This window comes from Phoxinus phoxinus (genome assembly GCF_949152265.1).
Source record: "Phoxinus phoxinus genome assembly, chromosome: 5".
Classification (NCBI taxonomy): Eukaryota; Metazoa; Chordata; class Actinopteri; order Cypriniformes; family Leuciscidae; genus Phoxinus; species Phoxinus phoxinus.
In genome coordinates this window covers 12580053-12599492 of record NC_136880.1, presented here as the reverse complement: position 1 = coordinate 12599492, position 19440 = coordinate 12580053, and the positions used below count along the sequence as shown (strand labels likewise).

The 19440-nt window shown below is 37.6% G+C and overlaps 2 protein-coding genes across 4 annotated transcripts; one reads left to right on the top strand and one right to left on the bottom strand.

Moving 5' to 3' along the window:
* Window positions 1–245: 245 nt before the first annotated feature.
* aqp1a.1 (aquaporin 1a (Colton blood group), tandem duplicate 1) lies at window positions 246–4048 on the bottom strand. Its single transcript, XM_079612655.1, has 4 exons — window positions 3638–4048; window positions 2035–2199; window positions 1694–1774; window positions 246–1028 (listed from the first exon to the last, which is right to left on the bottom strand). The coding sequence occupies exons 1-4, from the start codon at window positions 3992–3994 to the stop codon at window positions 849–851; spliced, it is 783 nt and encodes a 260-aa protein (XP_079468781.1). The 5' UTR covers window positions 3995–4048; the 3' UTR covers window positions 246–848.
* LOC306998505 (uncharacterized protein) lies at window positions 3947–18545 on the top strand. Of its 3 annotated transcripts, XR_013797574.1 has the most exons (5): window positions 3947–4049; window positions 13409–13560; window positions 13949–14024; window positions 14873–15121; window positions 16989–18534. XR_013797574.1 is itself a non-coding variant. In XM_079612656.1 (4 exons), exons 1-3 carry the CDS (start codon window positions 3993–3995, stop codon window positions 15046–15048), a joined length of 381 nt encoding a protein of 126 aa, XP_079468782.1. In that variant the 5' UTR covers window positions 3969–3992; the 3' UTR covers window positions 15049–15121; window positions 16989–18534. The 3 variants fall into 3 exon arrangements, 1 of the variants encoding a protein (XP_079468782.1); XR_013797573.1 differs by having other exon boundaries at window positions 13409–14024; window positions 16989–18545; XM_079612656.1 differs by lacking the exon at window positions 13949–14024 and having other exon boundaries at window positions 3969–4049; window positions 13413–13560.
* The last annotated feature ends 895 nt before the right edge of the window (window positions 18546–19440 follow it).

Below are 19440 nucleotides of genomic sequence, written 5' to 3'. Positions count from 1 at the left end.
GGTGTAGTTGTATTTCCTGTTCCTGTTTCCTCTATGTGATTTCCTGATTGTTCCCACCGGTGTCTTGTTAGCCCTTGTATGTACAGCCCTCTTGTTTCCCCAACACCTTGTTGAGCTTTGTTTGAGTTCACTGTCAGTGAGTTTCTATTATCATGGTTCAGGTTCATAGTTCAAGTGTAGTCTAAGTTTGGTTCTGTTTATTTTGTATCTCTGTCACTATCTGTAAAATAAACTGCACTTGGGGTTAGTTTTGTTTTATGGTCAGGTTTGTATGACGGTTTCTCACATTTTAAAACACAGCAGGCTTGTTCAAAAATATGACACCCCAAGAAATACATTATTGATTAAAAAAAAATCGTATCGAGATTGATATTTTTGATTGATATGTAGTGCAAAAGTTCAGTTCAAATTGAAAATCTCTCAACTAATATTTGAGCTTTTTGTTATTTAACTCTCATTAGTAATTTGAAGAAAAACATCTTATATTTTAGATTAAACATCCTGAAGTTTAATTACAAAAAACAACACCATAGTGTACACATAATACAATACAAAGTACATTTTGAAAGCTTATATGTGAAATAAAATAAAAAAATAGTGAAAAACTGTATATTTTTCCTGAGGTACATACTGTTTCACTAAATAAGAGTAAAAACATTAATACAAAACTCTAATCAGTCAATACAAAATGCTAACTGTCCTTTTGAGCAACTACATAAAGGGTTTTACATTTGCAACTCCACACTGTCATATAATACATTTCAAATGAATGCTATTTCCCTGTAGGCGAGAAAAGGATTTATTTACAGATATTTTGTGGTCATGCACTACATATGGCGAGTGTCGTGTCACTTTGTAGACATCTCTACAGCAGGGGGGCCGTCAGTACCGTTGACCTCGTAGTCTGTGTTTGGGCCGGACACCAGCACTCTCACGCGCTCGGGGAAGTCGTCCAGTTTAGGGAAGAGCAGAAAGTCATAGACCAGCGCGGCTGCCACACCTCCACACATAGGGCCTACCCAGTACACCTGAAAACAGAAATCAAACATCCTTTAGGAACAGTAGAAAAATCATATATTTGAGTTTATGGAAGGACATCTCATGGTAACATCATATAAACAACATCTGAGGCTGCTTGCCAGTGCTATGCCTTTTCTGATTTGTTGTTAATGCAAGAGATTGGTTGCATATCCTTGTTATTCTGATACCCAAATATGACTCCAGTTCTACTCAAATGTAAGTATGCAGTGTATCATTCATGTCCGTCGAAACACACTTCAGGTTAGCGGGTTTGTTCATATCACTAACCCTAGGAAGCACATCTGATAAACAACTTAGACATTTCTATTCAACATTATATCGCAAATGAGCAAACTCTCTACATCTGAGGTGAAATACCGGATGAAAACATGCACTTTAAATAGTCACCTCTGCCATGTGCTATCTGCGACCCTAAGTACACTAAGAAACCTTTAGCAAACAATACACAAACATGTGAGTTAACTAAGTTAACTTTAGATTATTCTTGACTAGGCATTCATCTAAAACAATTTCATTGTTACTCATTAACTATAAAAGTTCAACATTAGCTGATTCTGTCTTGTGATAAGATCCTGAAAGGTTTACAATTAACATCTGCATTCTCTAGATATCATGTATTAATCCGCAAAGGTGAAAACAGAAATGTAATTACCCAGTGGTTGGTAAAATCTCTCAGAATTACTGCCGGGCCGAAGGATCGAGCTGGATTGATTCCACATCCTGTGAAACTGATCTACACAAAGACAAACAAAAGAGGATGGAGACAATGTTGGGGGTCATGGGAGATTGAGCGCAACATTTGTGTATTGGTTGGCCTACTTTATTTTAATTTTCCCCTAAAGCAGAAACTGATTTGCATAGCTAAACGTAGCCTCTATTTGTGTGATGTTGCTTTATATATTCATATGGTAACCCTGGCAATATTTACAACAGTTACAGGAATGCTCATGCAAAGAAAAAGTAGCAGTAGATGTCTGAATGCTGATTACTCACGGCTGTCAAATGTCCCAGGCAAACGCTGAGGCCGATGGCCAGAGGGGCGGAGCCTGACACGTCCCGCCTTCTTTTGTCTGTGGTTGCTAGGACACACAACACTAGCTGGAAGGTAGCGAAGAGTTCAATACCAACACCTTGACCTGCAGAGATATCGTTGCTGATCTGTAGTCAAAAAAAGAATTAAAAAAATTATATTTATATTTATAGTATTTATGTAGTAAAAGTTTATTTGAATGCATGGACATCACAATTGCAGTAGTCAACATTTGAAGTGGATCAAAAAAGTTCATCAATGTTGTCCAAGAACGGGTATTGTTCAAAATTCATGTATAACTTTGATGAAAGGTTTTGAACCACTACTAAACTTAAAGCAAAAGAAACACTCCGACTCATTTTATGATGTATAAGCAATAGGTAATTAAGAAAGAAATGTTTTTTAGGTCAGAGGACAGCGCTCTGATGTCACTCAGCAATAACAACATGGCATTGACAGCCAGCAGCTTTAGCAAAGCAAATAAGTGCATTACGCCTTCTTGAAAGTATATTCACTGGAAAGAGCGCTGCCTCTGAACAGACATGATAAGTTTATCACCAGATCTTGCCAGCCCACACGCCCATTCATAGTGACGGACGCTAGCGTGTGGGTTTCTGTTTACCGACTGGTATTCAGTACATTTCTAACATTTCAATACAGTAATTTAAACCAGAGTAGTAAATGACTTTCAGTATACAGGAAAAAAGTGGGATTTTATTTATATTTTTTTAATGTGAACCTTAAAATGACTTCTGCTGGATTAACCAATAATGATTTGTTCATTATATTGACTTGATTTAAAATAGTAAAAAACTAATTCAGGTAACACTGTATTTTACAGTGTCATTGTTAAAAATGTACTTACCATAGCAATAACAGTAAATTATGCATTTACAAGTCGCAAATAGTTTATTACAAATAGTTACAAGGAAAGAAGGACACATTTTGAATTTTGGGTAACACTTTATTTTACAGTGTCCTTGTTACATAATATTACATGTACTTACCATAGTAATAACTGTCAATTATGCATAATTACATGCAACTAACCCTCAACCTAATCCTAACCCTATAGTAAGTATGTATTTGCTTATTATTACTTAGTACCTACATATATAAATACACTTTAACAATGTCACCTTAAAGTAAAGTGTAACCCAAATTTAGATAGTATATTACCGTATGCTGAACAGTGCAGCAAAATTCGGTTACACTTTATTTTAAGGCTTCATTGTTACAGTGTAATTATATATGTAAGTAATATTATTTTAACAATATTACTATAGGGTTAGGATTAGGTTGAGGGTTAGTTGCATGTAATTATGCATAATTTACTGTATTACTATGTAAGTACATGTAACCTATGTGACAAGGACACTGTAAAATAAAGTGTTACCCAAAATTCAAAATGTGTCCTTCGTTCCTTGTAACTATTTATTAATTCATGAAATTAAAATCACTTTCTAGACTTGGCTTACTCCAGTAAAGACAGTTGGAAGTAGACTGAACTGGAACTCAGAGAAGGACAGGTGACTTCGCAGAGATAAGGAGGATCCGCTCACTCACCGTGTTCAGCCCCAGCTTGTCCCCTTTCGTGACGCCATACACGATGCCACTCGCCAGCGCTGCACCGAACATCTGGGCCACGATGTACATCACAGCCTTCAGCAAGCTGATCTGACAGCTGGCCAGCAAGCCCAGCGTCACAGCTGGATTCAGGTGAGCTCCACTGATGTGACCCAGGCTTTGGGCAAGAGTGGCAATGGCCAACCCGAATGCAAGTGCCACCTTGACCTCCTGATCTGGGTTTGTATTGTTGGTGTTTCCCACTGCAGCTGTGATGCTCAGGAAGATGAAGAGGGTCATGCCGACCAGCTCGGCCAAAACAGCCCTCCAGAACGCCTTGCTCTTCAGCTCCTTCATGACGGGCAGCTCTGGGCACTCGGTGTGTGAGGGAGAGGGTTTCTGTGGGCACTCGGTACGTTTCTGAGCCAAAAGAGAGTATTTATAGGGCAGGTCCTGCTAATGAAACAGGAGGCGGGTTTAAGCTTCAGGAGCAGAACGAGTGAGTGAGTGAGAGAGAAGAAAAAAGGTTTGAGTTGTTTCCCTGCTTCTTAACTCTCGTTTCATTGACACTTTAAGTATCTCAGAGAAGTGCTTTTTTAAACATCAGTCTCCAGTTGATATGAGTGCTATGAGCAGCTAAACTATAAAAAGAATATTAGTAATTTAATTGGCTGTATTTGGGAATGATGTATTACAGATTACAGCTCTGCACACTGAGTTTTCAAGACCAGGAGAAACATGAATTCATTCTGGTGTGAACACACTTTTGGCTGGGCAGTTTTTCCTAGTCAAAGAAAAACTGTATGTCATTTTCAGTAGTGGGATGGGTGTGTTGGGTTTTATGGGAACTTTCCATAGATATGATGGTTTTACACTGTACAAACTTTATATTCGGTTCTCTTACCACTAAACCTACCCATCACAGATTACTTTCTGCATTGTTACATAAAAAAAAGTCTTAGGCACGCTAGAATTTTTGCCCCAAATCATTTTTTTAAGCGAATTATTTATATCTTTTGCTGTAGTGTGTCAGTAGGAGATATCCAATCCGATCTCACGGCAATTCATACGCATTTTACGAGGTTGCTAATTCGTATGAATTCGTACCCCTGACCCCACCCCTAAACCTACCCAACACTGGGGTTTAGACAAAGCATACGAATTCGTATGAGTGAGCCCTAGTGAAAAAAAAGCTAAGTATACTTGCAGCCAGACTAATAATCAGTATACTTCAAGTGTGTTAATGATTAGTTAAGAGTGTTATTTTGAAACAACTAATTTTGTATATATTAGTTGTAATTAAATTGTAGTAAAGCATAATTTTAAGTGTATTTAGTGTACTTTTGTGTACTAAATCTGACCAACTTCAAGTATACTTAGTATACTTTAAGTATATGCCTGTGTAGGGACTAATTACATGCTTGATTAGCAATATTAAAGTGTACTTTATTTGTGTTACAAGTACATTACAAATTCATTACGAGTGTCTTCGAAACATACAAGCAATATACCATGTTTTATTTATATTTTTCCATTTTATTTTTATTTTAAAATATATATATTTTTGGCGTTTTCGCCTTTTATTAGGATAGGACTGGAGCTAGACAGGAATTGAGGTGGAAGAGAGAGAGGAGGGACGGGATCAGGAAAGGTCCACGAGCCGGGACTCGAACTCGGCTCTCCTGAAGCACACGTCAGCGCACTTGCCCACGAGGCACACTTTGTCTTCAATAACAAATGGACATTATTAGATAATTAAAACTTAGCTATACTTTGTACAAAATACTAGTGTATACTATAATGTATTTTGAAATTATACTTTTAATGCATTGCTACAGTGATCATTTCCAGCACACAGTTCAAATATTCCTAAAATATATTTTAGAAAATATACTAAAGTACAATTATTTTAAAGTGTGTTCAAAGTTGTATTGTGAAAATAGGTAAAAACATGATGCTAATATACTTTTAATATATTTAAAGATAGAAAAATTTTTGTTAGTATATTTGCAATGTACTATTGAAAAAGGGATCATAACATATTTCAAATACAATAAAGTATACTTTTTTTTCCACGTTTTCCCAGTTAGCCACCTCGTACGAATTTGTACGAATTGGTCGTGAGATAGCGTTGGAAATATCAGTTTACATTTCCAAATATAAATTTTGCCATTAATTGTAATAATCCAGTGAGATTTTTGTATGCACAAGGAGTCGGACAACAGCCGGTATATGATCCACACAGAGATCTGATCTCACCATCACCGAGTCCATCTGGGATCACATGAAGAAACAGAAAAAACTGAGACAGACTGAATCCAGAAAAACTGCGTCTCCAAGACGCTTGAAGAAACCAACCTGCAAAGCTACCTGAAAAACGTGTACCTGGACAACAGCTGTTTTAAACAAAGGGTGTTCACACCAAATAATTATTTGATTTAGTTAATAGAAGTTAATTGATAAAGAAAATCTATTTCTGAACGCATCCTCACTTTACAGCATTTCAAAAAGCTTTGCAGGAAGGTTTCTTCAAGCGTCTTGGAGACAGTTGTTCTTCTGGATTTAGTCTGTCTCAGTTTTTTCTGTTTCTTCATGTCAGCACAAACAGACTCGATGATGGTGAGATCAGATCTCTGTGTGGATCATACCGGCTGTTGTCAGACTCACAAAATCTCACTGGATTATTACAACTATTGCAAAAGATACAAATAACAGGTTTAAAAAAAAATTTTGAGGTGGAAATACTAGCGTGCCTAAGACTTTTGCAGAGTACTGTATATATATCTCCTTTTTACTCATGGGGACCAAATATAATATAATATCCCCACAAGGTCAAAGATTTTGGATATTGACATCTTTGTCCCCATAACATAGGGTTTACCAGGCCAGGCCACGCCAGGCCAAACACACACACACACACATACACACACGCACACGCACACACACACACACACACACACACACACGCGTGCGCGCTCCCTCTTTAACTAAAACAATACAGCAAAGTACCAGCAACTTTTACCTCTCTGGATATACAGAAGCCCAAACAATTATTTGGACTCATGTCAGGTTCAAGACCCTTTTCCCAGAACTAACTGAGCTGTATTTTGTGATTACGGTGAGATTGTTTTTGGGCAAAACACAAAGTAAACTAATGACACAAAAATGTACAAATTGGAGCTCATTCTCCCACATATTGTATTACAGCGGACTCCACTCAATACATGGTTCTTATTGCCAAAATAAAGTCTTTAGAGGACATCTGCTATCAGTGATTTGAAGATTTATCATGGATCCTACTGCAAATGAACTTGTGGTCACACAGATAAGGCACACACATGTGTGTTTACTTTTCTTTTAGGGTTTCCTACTGGCTAAGTCATTACGCTCACTGTCTGTAAATTAAGATGCACCTATAGTTCTTGCTTAAATTATTTTTTCTTGCCCTTTAAAATTATCATTAACAGCATTTTAAATGTATTGAAAATAAATTAGCTATATTATATCAAAGCCAGGTGGTAATTTGTCTCTTAGCTATGCGCAGATGAAGTGTAATTTTCACAGAAACATTTAACACCCTTAAATACAGTATTTTTTACTAACAATGCCATGCTCTGGTTCTCTTTGGAAACATAGCTGGAAAAGATCAAGATTTGCAGAAGATAAACATGTAATCCAAGCGACGGACAGTGTTCTGGGTTAGGATTAGATATGGCAGACAGAGAACTACTGATCTAGGGCCTGTGCCAACAAAGATATGCACCAATCGTAAATCACACATTATCTTTATCTTTTGTTATAATTATTTTCATATATAACCCTTTTCACTACTGTTTGTCTTGTCGAAATGAACCAATTTCAGGTTTATCTTTTCTTGTGAATGCGAATAAACACCCCTTGTTAATGTCTAATCAGAAATACAATTCTTGACCTATTTTTAGTTTTGAAATGTTTTAAAAAGCTTGTCACGGATATTTTCAAATACCCAGTTAGAGTATTTACACGGCCACTGATAACTTGCATGCATTCAGTGTCACCCTTTGAGATACGTGAAGTGTGTGTGTGTGTGTGTGTGTGTGTGTGTATTCAGCGTATATTAGTTTAGTATATTATTTCCTAAAAAACAAATGGATACAATTTGGTGGAATGTTGGGAGTATAAACACTTAATGATTAATAAGCATTAGCTCAACAATCTTTAGTAAAAACTCATTTCACTCCCTGTAAATGTATAGGGTGGTGAATGACTCTTTTAATGGACTGTACAGGGCAGAAGTCAAACGACTCTTAATAAATCTCATGTCCAGCTATCAGAGACACACTTGAGGCTCTTGGCTGTGTTGCATTAATGCAGACACTGTCAGATCACTATAAACACGCAGGTCTTCTTTTTATGATGTGAGGGGCACCGCAGCGAACACTCAGAGCAATGCATGCTGTTAAAGATTTGGATAAAACAGTTATGCTTCATTCGTTTACATTAAATTTAAAGTTTGCTTTCTTCATTAATAGGCTAAACAACATTATATGCAATTTCAAAATGGCAAATAGTAATCTCATTAATTGTATTATTGCATTACTGTATATTGAAAAGTAGAGCATTTCCTCTTATGAACAATCAAAGACAAATCCTGTACCTGGAGATCTTCCTTCCTGTAGAATTCATTTCCAATCCTGCTTCAATGCACCTTTTTGTATTGACAGATTCTTCCTAAAGATCTTATTTAGCTGGTTTGGGTATAATTTATAAGGTTTGGAGTTTAACTTTGCAGGAAGGTAGATCTCTAGCAACAGAATTGGGCACCCCTGCTTTAGAAAGTATATACAGGATAAAAAACGAAGGCTGCATCCAGAATTGCACAGGCTACTACTATATAGTAGAGTATCTGTCAAAAGAAACATGCTATAGGCCTCAAAGTAGAAATTTAGATTCACATGTTGTTCACAGATGCACATGTACCACTAATTCGAGCCGAAGTGTCCTCCCAACTGATGCCACAGACAGTGTGACAGTGAGTTTCTGTGACAGCTCAGACATAACCTCTATGGACAGTTGCCAAAAAAAAGTTTGCGCCCGACACAAAACTGCAAGATTAAGAACATGGGAAAAAAAAAAGCCTGATGAATATTGGGAACACATTCTTTGGTCGGGTGGACGTGTGGTGAGCGGGAACGCAAAAGATGTTGGGGAGATTACATTCATAGATGGCACCATCAATGCCTGTGGTGGATATACCAAAATATTGGCTGACACGATGACTCCAGAAACTTGGCAGAATACAGTATTCAGGGCTGGGTTTCTGCATAGGCATTCTACTTGTGGCGCACAATAATGCTAAAACTCTGTAAAACCATTACTATATAAATTAATAAAATGTAAAATATTGGGCAGAAACATCATGGGCCCTATCATAAGTGTTTATATAAATGTTTTTTTGCTAGTTTCAGCCCGACGCAGTTATCATTTTCACATACTGTGCCACGTATACGTAATAGCAATCCTGTTTCAGTGGAAATTACGTCAATGTATCATACAAAGCTGCACGTTCCAAGGCACTTCAGTGGCCTTTAAAACTCAAACACACCGGCAGCAGCATTCGTCCTAGACGCGACGTGACACGGTGCTTCTCGTCCGGTGTGCGACCCCCTTTAGTCTAGCATTTTTCGTCAAGTCATAGCCAATACTGTCTTAAATAGCCTATGCAAAGCACTTCATCTTTTGTAACATGAGATTTTGGACAAACTGAGCACCAACATAGCTACAATAAACTTTATAAGTTTATAAGTTGATGAAAATGTAATGCGATGCACTTACTGTCGTCTCATGATGGACAAAACACGTAACCTATATCCAACAATCCTCTGTCAAAAAACTCCTTTTAAGCTTGATTTTGGTAGAATGTTAATAATATAACAAAACATGCGAGTGCCATATAACCATATATAAAACCACAATATCAACTTTTATACAACGGGTTTTTTTTAAATGAAAAGTAGCGGTTTTAAACAGGTTTTTGTCTTTTGCCTACAGTATATCACAGTATGAGGTAAATTTGGCACTAAGAATGTTCTAGTATAGCAATACAAAGCACACTGTCAAAATCATGCAAAAGTTTGTTATGAAAAAAGTGAAAACTGGCCTGACGGAGTGTCACCTGACCTTTGAGGTGTTTTAAAGATAAAGCTAGAGCAGCACAACCCCTCCAGCAAAGAGCAGATGAAAAATATTGTCTCTGAAGAATGACAGAACACCTCTCCAGAAACACTCGGATCCTCCATCAAAAATAAAGGTGGACATACACAAGTACATGAAAAAAATAATGATGTGAATCTTTGTAATTAAAGGTGCACTGACTATGTGTGACTGTGTATTTTATGTTAAAAATGACTACTTTATTCAAATGAATACAGGAGACAAGACAGCAAATCTCCTAAGAGTTTGGCTTCTCAACTTATATGATAAGGGAGATTACATTTTACTATGACGTTTACCATGTAAACACAGGAGTGGGTGCCGAGAGCAGTGGGGTCAGATCACACACAGTCATTGGAATGTATAGCAGGCTGACACAAAACACACATGCACAAATCCAGGCGTAGTAAGAAGATGTAAGTCTGTACCAGCTAGTACCATACATACAAAGTATATGAGATAAGAGCTAAGGATAGGGTAGTGATGGTTGAGCTGTGATTTATTAGCTGTATTAGCTCACATTAAATAAGCAGGTCAAATATGTTTTTATAATGTCTCAAATGGAGTCCAATAAAATGGATGGGATTTGCTTCTAGATCAAAGGTCTTTTTTAATAGAGGGTAATATACTGATCCACTATATATGAAGAAATGTAAACTCATCACACAATAAGGCCTGTCGCATAGACATAGTCCCTTGATAGTACAGATCAAATAGTGAGAGCTCTGAGTCATCCAGCCACAAAACACTGTGTGACAGGAAAAAAAATAACTTGGTTCACTAATTGCTCACATGTACCTAATTGCTTCATATCGCCGCCAGGCTGAGAGGAATGCCCAAACAAAGGCTGAGATCTCTGACAGCTATTGTTTCCATGGGAAATGAAGACTATCCATTGAGAGCTTCAAAGGAGGAGGTTTGAGAGGAAACCAGGGGGTGAGAAAAATAAGCATGTGAATTTCAAAGAAAAGAACTGAGAAATAAGAAGCGGCAGATTCTCGATAAGCTTGATCTTGTAAGACACATTTCAAAGTAGTTTGTAAAATTGTGCACTTTCCAAAGAAAATGTGAGTGCTGCTATCTTTTGGTGGCGACCAAAATTTAATAGGGTTTGGTCAAATCCCTAACCTTAAGTATGAGCATCCGTAATAGCAATGTCTAATAGTGCTGCCTTAACACAACCACAAACTTTTGAATGAGTTTTACCTTTTGAATGAATTCTTGATAAAAAATCAGGCCAGAGATAGCCGAAGAATGTGAGCTGTTTATAATAATGCCGCTCCCTCATTGTTTAATGTCTGGAAGCTTTAGTGTTCCCGCCACAACTTTGTTTTAACTTTGTTTTGCTGTCCCTATCTCTCCAGGAACCCTGCTCTCTCAAAAGGTCCCATTCAGCTCTGGATGACAGTAACATTAAAGTCCAAATCAGTCATGAGGGCTGTCTCTAATGAGCATGAACTTGGCTCACCGCAGGAGCAAATCTTACTGCCAGAATCGTTATGTAATTCATTAGAAAATATGATACATTCATAAAGAATAAATTAAAAAGTAACCTGAACTGACACCATGTCAACACAGCGAGTGGATAATGAAACAATGTCCACTGTTTAAAACGGTTTACACTGAACTCTAGCATTCCAGTATTGCCGTGATTTGTCACAGGCTAAAATGGGTGTGACAAAAATGGTCAAATGGTCTTTGGAGTGGGATTGGTAGAAGCAATGCTGGGGCTAGGGGCTGTCCTTTACCATATGTTCCTGGGAGGAAACATGCCCCATTTTCTAGATGGAAGATGTCACCCAAAAATAGAGCATCTTATAAGAATCAATTGTGATGATTGAAGAGGTATATCAAATCTGGATAAAACTAAAAAATCTCAACGGGCGTTAATTCAAAGGATTAGTTAAAAAAGTCCTGATAATATACTCACCCCCACGTCATCCAAGATGTGCTTGTCTTTCTTTCTTCAGTCAAAAAGAAATTAAGGTTTTTGAGGAAAACATTCCAGGATTTTTCTCCATATAGTGGACAATGGGGTCCAATGGTTTGAAGGTCCAAATGTCAGTTTCAGTGCAGCTTCAAAGGCTCTACACGATCCCAGCTGAGGAATACGAGTCTTATCTAGCCAAACCATTGGTAATTTTCTAAATAAAATAAACATTTATATACTTTTTAACCACAAATACTTGTCTTGCATGAGCTCTACATGCGCCACACATTACGTAATCATGTTGAAAGGTCACGCGTGTGCCTGTTCAAAAAGGTAGGGTAGGGTGAAACACTCCATCTCATTTCTCCTACAGCTTCCAAATCATCCGACATCTTTGTTTTACCTTTTATTTTAAAATGCTTGTTCAGGGTTTAAGTTGATCACCTGAGCCGTAAATGCCACATGAATATACTCTGACGTTGACATAGGGTACCACAAGAAGGCAGATAGACTCAAGACTTTCAGTAGTGATTATCCTGCCATGCTAAACAGCCAAACATTGATGCGGACAAATGCAGGTGGGGCATAAAGTTAATTTTGGAACATGATAACATCCAAGACAGTGTTTGGTCTTACCATCAGGGCCAGGAAACACTTAGCCAGCTTCAATGGTTTGAGCTTTATTGGGCTTTCCCTCTATGGCCAGTTATTAGCCTGCTGTACTGTGGGCAGTTTATCTTATGTAATCAGTTTAGTAGGATATCCTGTTTTTGAATGAAATTTACTCAAATATGGAAAGAATAGATATTTTAGTGTCAGGTTTTTAAGTGTTTTCATGCTTGCTCCTTGCGCATGCTGTGCTGAGCTAATTTTTTTAATACAGCCGCCGTTTATATGTAGACATGCAGCTAACATGTCTAAAAACTGTTTAAATGGGATTCATCATTAAACAATTTTAGCATTCTTGTCACTCAACAGCGTCATTAATGTTTGGTGGTGTGCTAATTTTGTTGCCGTAGCTACTATCTCTACAAAGCCAACAAACTGGAGATAGTTTTAGGGTGTATTTGCCTCTTATTTTCTAAGGAGTAGAAATATGCTCATTCAACTTAGTCAAACAAACCCCATCTATCCCTCCCGTGAATGTGCTGAGTGATCTGACCACTTCTATTATTCATGAATTTAATAAAATATTTGTGAAACAAAATTTCAAAGTTATTAAATACAGATATATTTTTTGACATGGAATGCAAAAGCGAATTATTCAGTATTTATATGTGCATTAAAAACAAATTGTGTGCAAATATTAACTGCAGTGTGCATTTGTGAGAACCTTTAAAACTGTGAACTCCATTAAACAGTGGTTCACCCAAAATTGGAGAAAACAAGAGAAAAAGTTAAATAAATGCACTAAATTAAAAAACTGGTCACTCTTTACACGCTGTTACAATTAATGGGAACTAGAGCTTTCAAGCCTCAAAAGAATGTAATGCTTCAAAAACTAATGCATAAAGTCATTGTAAAATTGGTAAAACTCATAACACTCATGCGCTATATTCCAAATCTTCTCTCTGATTTCTAATGAACACGCCAATGCTGTCAATTATAACTTGATTTCTTTCCTCTATTGATCACCATCTTACTGTGAGGAAGTGGATTGAGTGCTCCAGTAACCCTGGGATCTGTGATGTCTGGAGAATTAGCTTCAACGTTGGTGAAAATGAAAAGATGCAGCTAATTCAGCGTCAGGTGTTGGGATGCTATAAGGACTGCGCCTGTGTAAGCTGCAGAAGCAAAAAAGGTATGTGAGGTATGCACATTCCATGTGTCAGCAAACAAAGGGAGAGGCGGTGCTTTAGTCTCTAAACGTGTGTATTTTATTTTATTCCGTTTATCTCTTTGTTTTGTTTGTTGAAGTAGTTTCACAACCTCTCCACTGGACAGAGAGCTCTCGCCTCAAGACTCTAGCCTAGATCAACTTGTGTTGCGTCATGTTCTTGGGGCATGACACCAAGTGTGTGAAGAAACAAACTGTTGAAAATGTAGTGAAATAATTAGAACGATTTTAATCTTGATCAGAAGTTCTCTTAGCTCTCAAAACCGTGTTTATCTCTGCAGGAGGAACGTTCCTGGCAGATGCTCAAGTTATTTATAAAAAATGAGATTATCTTGTTTTCTTGGAATTTTAGCATTTCAACAACCAACATTTCACAATCATACTTACAAATGAACAAGATAATAGACAAGAGGAAAGCAAATACACAAGTAAGTATGAAAAAGAGTTAACAATTTACAATAAGGTTTCATTTGTGAACATGTAATACATTAATGTATTAACTTACAATTAGCAATACACCTGTTACAGTATTTATTCATCTTTGTTAACATTAGTTAATAAAAATACAACTGTTAATTTTTTATTCATGTGAGTTCACAGTGCATTAACTAAAGTTAACAAAAACAATCGTTATAAATATAAATGTTGATAAAAGATTTATAAGTGTAGAAGTATTGTTAATTCTTAGTCTATTCGAACTAATAACTAATGTTAACAAATGAAAACTTATTGTAAAGTGTTGCCAAAAAAGCTAATGCAAGCATGCTTAACAATGACATCTAACTGGGACCTATATTGGTTCATCGTAACACATAGTATTTGGAGCTGTTTCGATCTCTTTTTTGAAGTTTCATGTTCCTTTTGTCCAATCTAGAGTGAGATGGTTTAATTTTCCCTTTAACATGTCATTCCTGTCTGACAGCGAGTTAGAGGCACTGGTCTGTGAATGCAATTGAGATTTATGAAAAACATATTTCTATAGATCTGCATGCACCTTCTAAAGAGTCCAGTAATTCTTTTATTTTAGAGCCAGAATCTGTTAACTTTACAGCAAAGTCAGTGGCATCTGGTTTTGTAGACAGTGTTTTGAAGATGCTTGTTGAACTCAGTTCTGCTCTTGCTCACTCATGCACATGGTAATAGTGACACCAGCATAGAAATATTCATTAATCTGCATTCCTCAAGCTGGCACTGGAGGAGTGGCCCAACTGTCTTAGGGGTTCTGGTCACCTATTTCAAGTAATCAACTTTGTCTTTACCATCACATATTGTCCAGGGTCCAAAAACTCCAAGGCAGATGCTTTCTCCAGACACCACTCTTCTGATATTTCCAATGTTACTCCTGAGCCCACCATCATCTTCAGCTATCATCAGGCCGATGAAATGAATCATCACGTCACCATCACAGACTTCACAGACCTCCAAAATGCATGTGTGCCAACTGTTCTTTGAACCTTGATTCTCTTCATTCGTTCCCTGGGTCTGTATAACTAGGGAGGACCCAGACTGTATCTCTCAGGAATCGGTACTTGTGCAATGATTTCACCAAGTACAACGTTTAATCATTTTTGATCCTGAAACAACATTTACAACACCTACATTAGTGTTATTCACCTATCAATTCCCTCTGATTTTACGGATAAGTTATGGATAGCCTTAGGACAACAATTTTGGACAGGAATGTTTTTCCGAGCATCAAAAACATACAGGTGCTGCTCATATAATTAGAATATCATGATTTAATTCAGTAATTCCATTCAAAACGTGAAACTTGTATATTATATTCATTCATTACACACAGACTGATATATTTCAAATGTTTATTTATTTTAATTTTGATTATTATAACTGACAACTAATGAAAATCCCAAATTCAGTATCTCAGAAAATTAAAATATTACTTAAGACCAATACAAAAAAAGGATTTTTAGAAATGCTGGCCAACTGAAAAGTATGAACATGAAAAGTCTGAGCATGTACAGCACTCAATACTTAGTTGCGGCTCCTTTTGCCTGAGTTACTGCAGCAATGCGCCGTGATGGAGTCGGTCAGTCTGTGGCACTGCTCAGGTGTTATGAGAGCCCAGGTTGCTCTGATAGTGGCCTTCAGCTCTTCTGCATTGTTGGGTCTGGCGTTTCACATCTTCCTCTTCACAATACCCCATAGATCTTCTATAGGGTTAAGGTCAGGCGAGTTTGCTGGCCAATTAAGAACAGGGATATCATGGTCCTTAAACCAGGTACTGGTAGCTTTGGCACTGTGTGCAGATGACAAGTCCTGTTGGAAAATGAAATCTGCATCTCCATAAAGTTGGTCAGCAGCAGGAAGCATGAAGTGCTCTAAAACTTCCTGGTAGACGGCTGCGTTGACCTTTGACCTCAGAAAACACAGTGGACCAACACCAGCAGATGACACCCCAAACCATCACTGACTGTGGAAACTTCACACTGGACTTCAAGCAACGTGGATTCTGTGCCTCTCCTCTCTTCCTCCAGACTCTGGGACCGCGATTTACAAATGAGATGCAAAATTTGCTCTCATCAGAAAAGAGGACTTTGGTCCACTGTGCTTTACTAAATCCAGAGTCAACGCAGCCGTCTACAGGACATGTCCAGAGCACTTCATGCTTCCTTCATTTTCCAGCAGGATTTGCACCTGCCCACACTGCCAAAATGAACCAAAACCTGGTTCAATGACCATATTACTGTGTAATTACTTCATGAGTTCATGTAATATTCTAGTTTTCTGGGATTTTGATTTCGTGGGTTTCATAAGCTGTAAGCCATAATCATCAAAATTATAACAAATAAAGGCTTGAAATATCTCACTTTGCATGTAATGAGTCTATATAATATATTAGTTTCACCTGTTAAGTTGAATTCTTGAAATAAATCAACTTTTTGATGATATTCTAATTATATGACCAGCACCTGTATGTTGATCCAGGAAATTGTCAAAATCATGGTGACCTGTGTTAAGGCTAAGGAACTGGTGACTGTGCCATGGGTAAAGTTTCCTTGTCACCTTTCGATCGATCGGAAAGATCCAGTTGCCTGTTCAATGTCCATGATCACATCTAAGAGTGAATTTCACAGATCGCCCTCCCTCTGATGGTTACTCTTACATTCCAGTCATCGCTTTAAAAAAAAACTTTCATCTTGAACCATTGGAACCGTGCCCATGTCCAAGTTGTCCATTGACAGATGTCCGGCACACCAATCCACCGCTGTACCAGCCCAGACAGAAGGCCTGGCTCTCCACCCAGGTCATCAGATTTAGCAGATTAACCCAGTCACTTGCTATCTGTTACCAACACATTATATAATTGCACCTTTATTCCATGTCACTGTTCAAACCTCACCATCCTTCTCTTTCTCCTCCTTTTCCCACAGAGCCTGGTGAGGTTTCTGATAACCTTTCATCTTTTCACTGCTGCTCATAGAGTTTGGCCCTGTCTATGCCATTTGGGACATCTTAGACTCTGTGCAACAGGGGTCGTTCACTCTCCTCAGATTTTCACCTGCACACATTCACGCAGAGAATTAAGGAATCAATATACAGTATACTCAACACAAACACTTACCATTGTCTAGTCTCACCACCAAGGACTTTGATGACTGCGCTGCATTCCCAGGGGATACTCTCTTTGACTTTGTTTTTTGGATCTTCCCCATATCCAAGTCTTCCTACACGTTTTATACCTATTGCTGTATACTCCACTGCTGTGATTACCTCCCCCATCCTCTATGCTCTGGCTCATCTGATTTCTGCTTATTCCTCAGGTTTGTTACTCACCTGTTCATCTGCTGTTTACAAAAAATACCCTGCATCTGGGTTTGTACAACATCCCTGTGTCATTCGCTGCCTGACACTGCACATGTTAAATGTTGTACATACTCTACTTTTGGTTAACCTTTTGAATCAACTGCTTTTAAATCAACCATTTGGCATTTTACTGCAGAAGTATAAAAAATTCATTTGTATCTTTCACAAAGTTTGGCAGTTGGAATGCAACTGGACAAGGAGGTTGTGAAAGGGTTCAAGAGATCGGTTGAACTACTCTACCGGTCACCCAAATTGCTGTGCCTGATACTATTGGGCCTTTTTCACCCTCTTAAACCATTTATGTATAAACAATCCAGGCCACAACCCAAATGGCTCACTTGGAAAAGTCCTTGTGCTCACTTCAACAGCCAATTCATGCCTGTTTCTCAGTGAATATCAGAGATTTAAAGTGGCTGGAATGGGGTTTCCTGAGCTCAAAAGTGCAATAAATGTTTAAAAAATAATAAATTTAGGGGTTCAACGGTTTGTCACTGTTGCAGTACCTTTAATGTGGCTATGACATGCACTTATTTTTTATCATTTTAATATGTTAATCTGGCCCTATGTCTGCATTGATCCATTTTAGTGGGCTTATCCCTTAAGGCTTGTCAGTAAAATGCCACTGTTGTGATTTTCGAACACAATTGACCTATCGGTAAGCCCCTCCTCTCGAACGCAGATGAGCCAATGGCAGTTGAGTATCAGTTGTGTCAACAAACTGTCTTTCAATAAACATTTTTAACTCTCCATTCCACTGGCCTGGTTTACTCAACAATGCTGTCAAATGCTCCGAACAAACATACAGATGCAATTCATAATGCCATTAAAAATAAACCATCCCTTGATAATTATGCTCGGGTCCCTCCGAATGCTGTACATATGCTAACATGCTGTTTAGACTGGACACATCAAAGCCAATGTTCCATTACTCTTCTATTTGTCCTGTTGTTGCGTGAAGTACATCAGAAATTGAACTGTCATCTGTATACTGTAACCAGTGTAGAGAGTATCATTGATTATAATGGGTTCTATTTGGTTTTGATGGGACCTAATACTCACATCCAGCGTAGACGTTTGAAACGACTGAATGCCAGTGGTTGTGACTAATGGTGTGATAATGTAAAACTATTTGTCATTGTCTTGCTTGAATATTTACATATTCAGAACCACTTTCTGTTAAGTACTATGTATTAACATTGAAATTTATAATTTGATACAATTTACTTATGTCCTTCCGTGTTTTTACATTGTTCTTAATTTTTTTCAAATGCCTGCATCTATCTATAATTCATTTCTGTAAATACATCTATAATTACACTTTTGAAACAACTCATTAAACTGAACCATATCACTAAAATCTGTCCCTAACCTTACTCGTATCCCACCTCAATAGTAACTAAAGTGTTTTGCAATAAAACAAGACTACAATAAGAACATGATTAAGAAACTGTGTGCAAGTATGGTAGTTAAAGAAACCTAATATAAAACGGGACCACCTATTCCTCTATGCGCTGCTCTTAGCAGTGTGTCACGAACTAAGTAAAGTCAAGTCATCTTCATTTATATAGCGCTTTTAACAATGTAGATTGTTTCAAAGCAGCTTCACAGCAACAAACGGACAATTTAAGACAACAGAGATTGTTCTGGCTTCACAGCGGCTCTTGAATAAATATATTTTCCAGCTAAAGTTAGTTTTGATTGATTCACTTCCGTCGCAACGATCATTAGTTATTAAATTAGAGTCCGCTAAGACGACACCGTTCTCTCTACACAGACTTTAAACGCGAACCTGTGAGAAATGCTGATGGCGCTCATGTGCGCATCAAGAATTAATTATATAGTTATGCGCATTTGAATATATGTGCGCAGGTTTATAATTCCCTACAAACCAAGCCTTAAACTACTTGTCAGGCCTTAATTTTTAGACAGAATTTGATCACTTCGGGGTAGATACGCGAAACCGAAATTATCCCGACAACGCTAACTAACAGTATACTGCTGCTCATATATTTCAAACTT

What these genes read in the sequence shown, in the direction of transcription:
- LOC306998505 (XM_079612656.1), top strand. Translation starts at nt 3,993, where the DNA reads ATGACGGGCAGCTCTGGGCACTCGGTGTGTGAGGGAGAGGGTTTCTGT. An exon ending in AGGGTTTCTGTGGGCACTCG is followed by an intron (nt 4,050 to 13,412) that starts GTACGTTTCTGA and finishes ACTGTGAGGAAG; the next exon opens with TGGATTGAGTGCTCCAGTAA. An exon ending in AAGCTGCAGAAGCAAAAAAG is followed by an intron (nt 13,561 to 14,872) that starts GTATGTGAGGTA and finishes CATATTGTCCAG; the next exon opens with GGTCCAAAAACTCCAAGGCA.
- aqp1a.1 (XM_079612655.1), bottom strand. Translation starts at nt 3,994, where the DNA reads ATGAAGGAGCTGAAGAGCAAGGCGTTCTGGAGGGCTGTTTTGGCCGAG. An exon ending in GCCTGGGACATTTGACAGCC is followed by an intron (nt 1,775 to 2,034) that starts GTGAGTAATCAG and finishes GTCTTTGTGTAG; the next exon opens with ATCAGTTTCACAGGATGTGG. An exon ending in GAGATTTTACCAACCACTGG is followed by an intron (nt 1,029 to 1,693) that starts GTAATTACATTT and finishes TTCTGTTTTCAG; the next exon opens with GTGTACTGGGTAGGCCCTAT.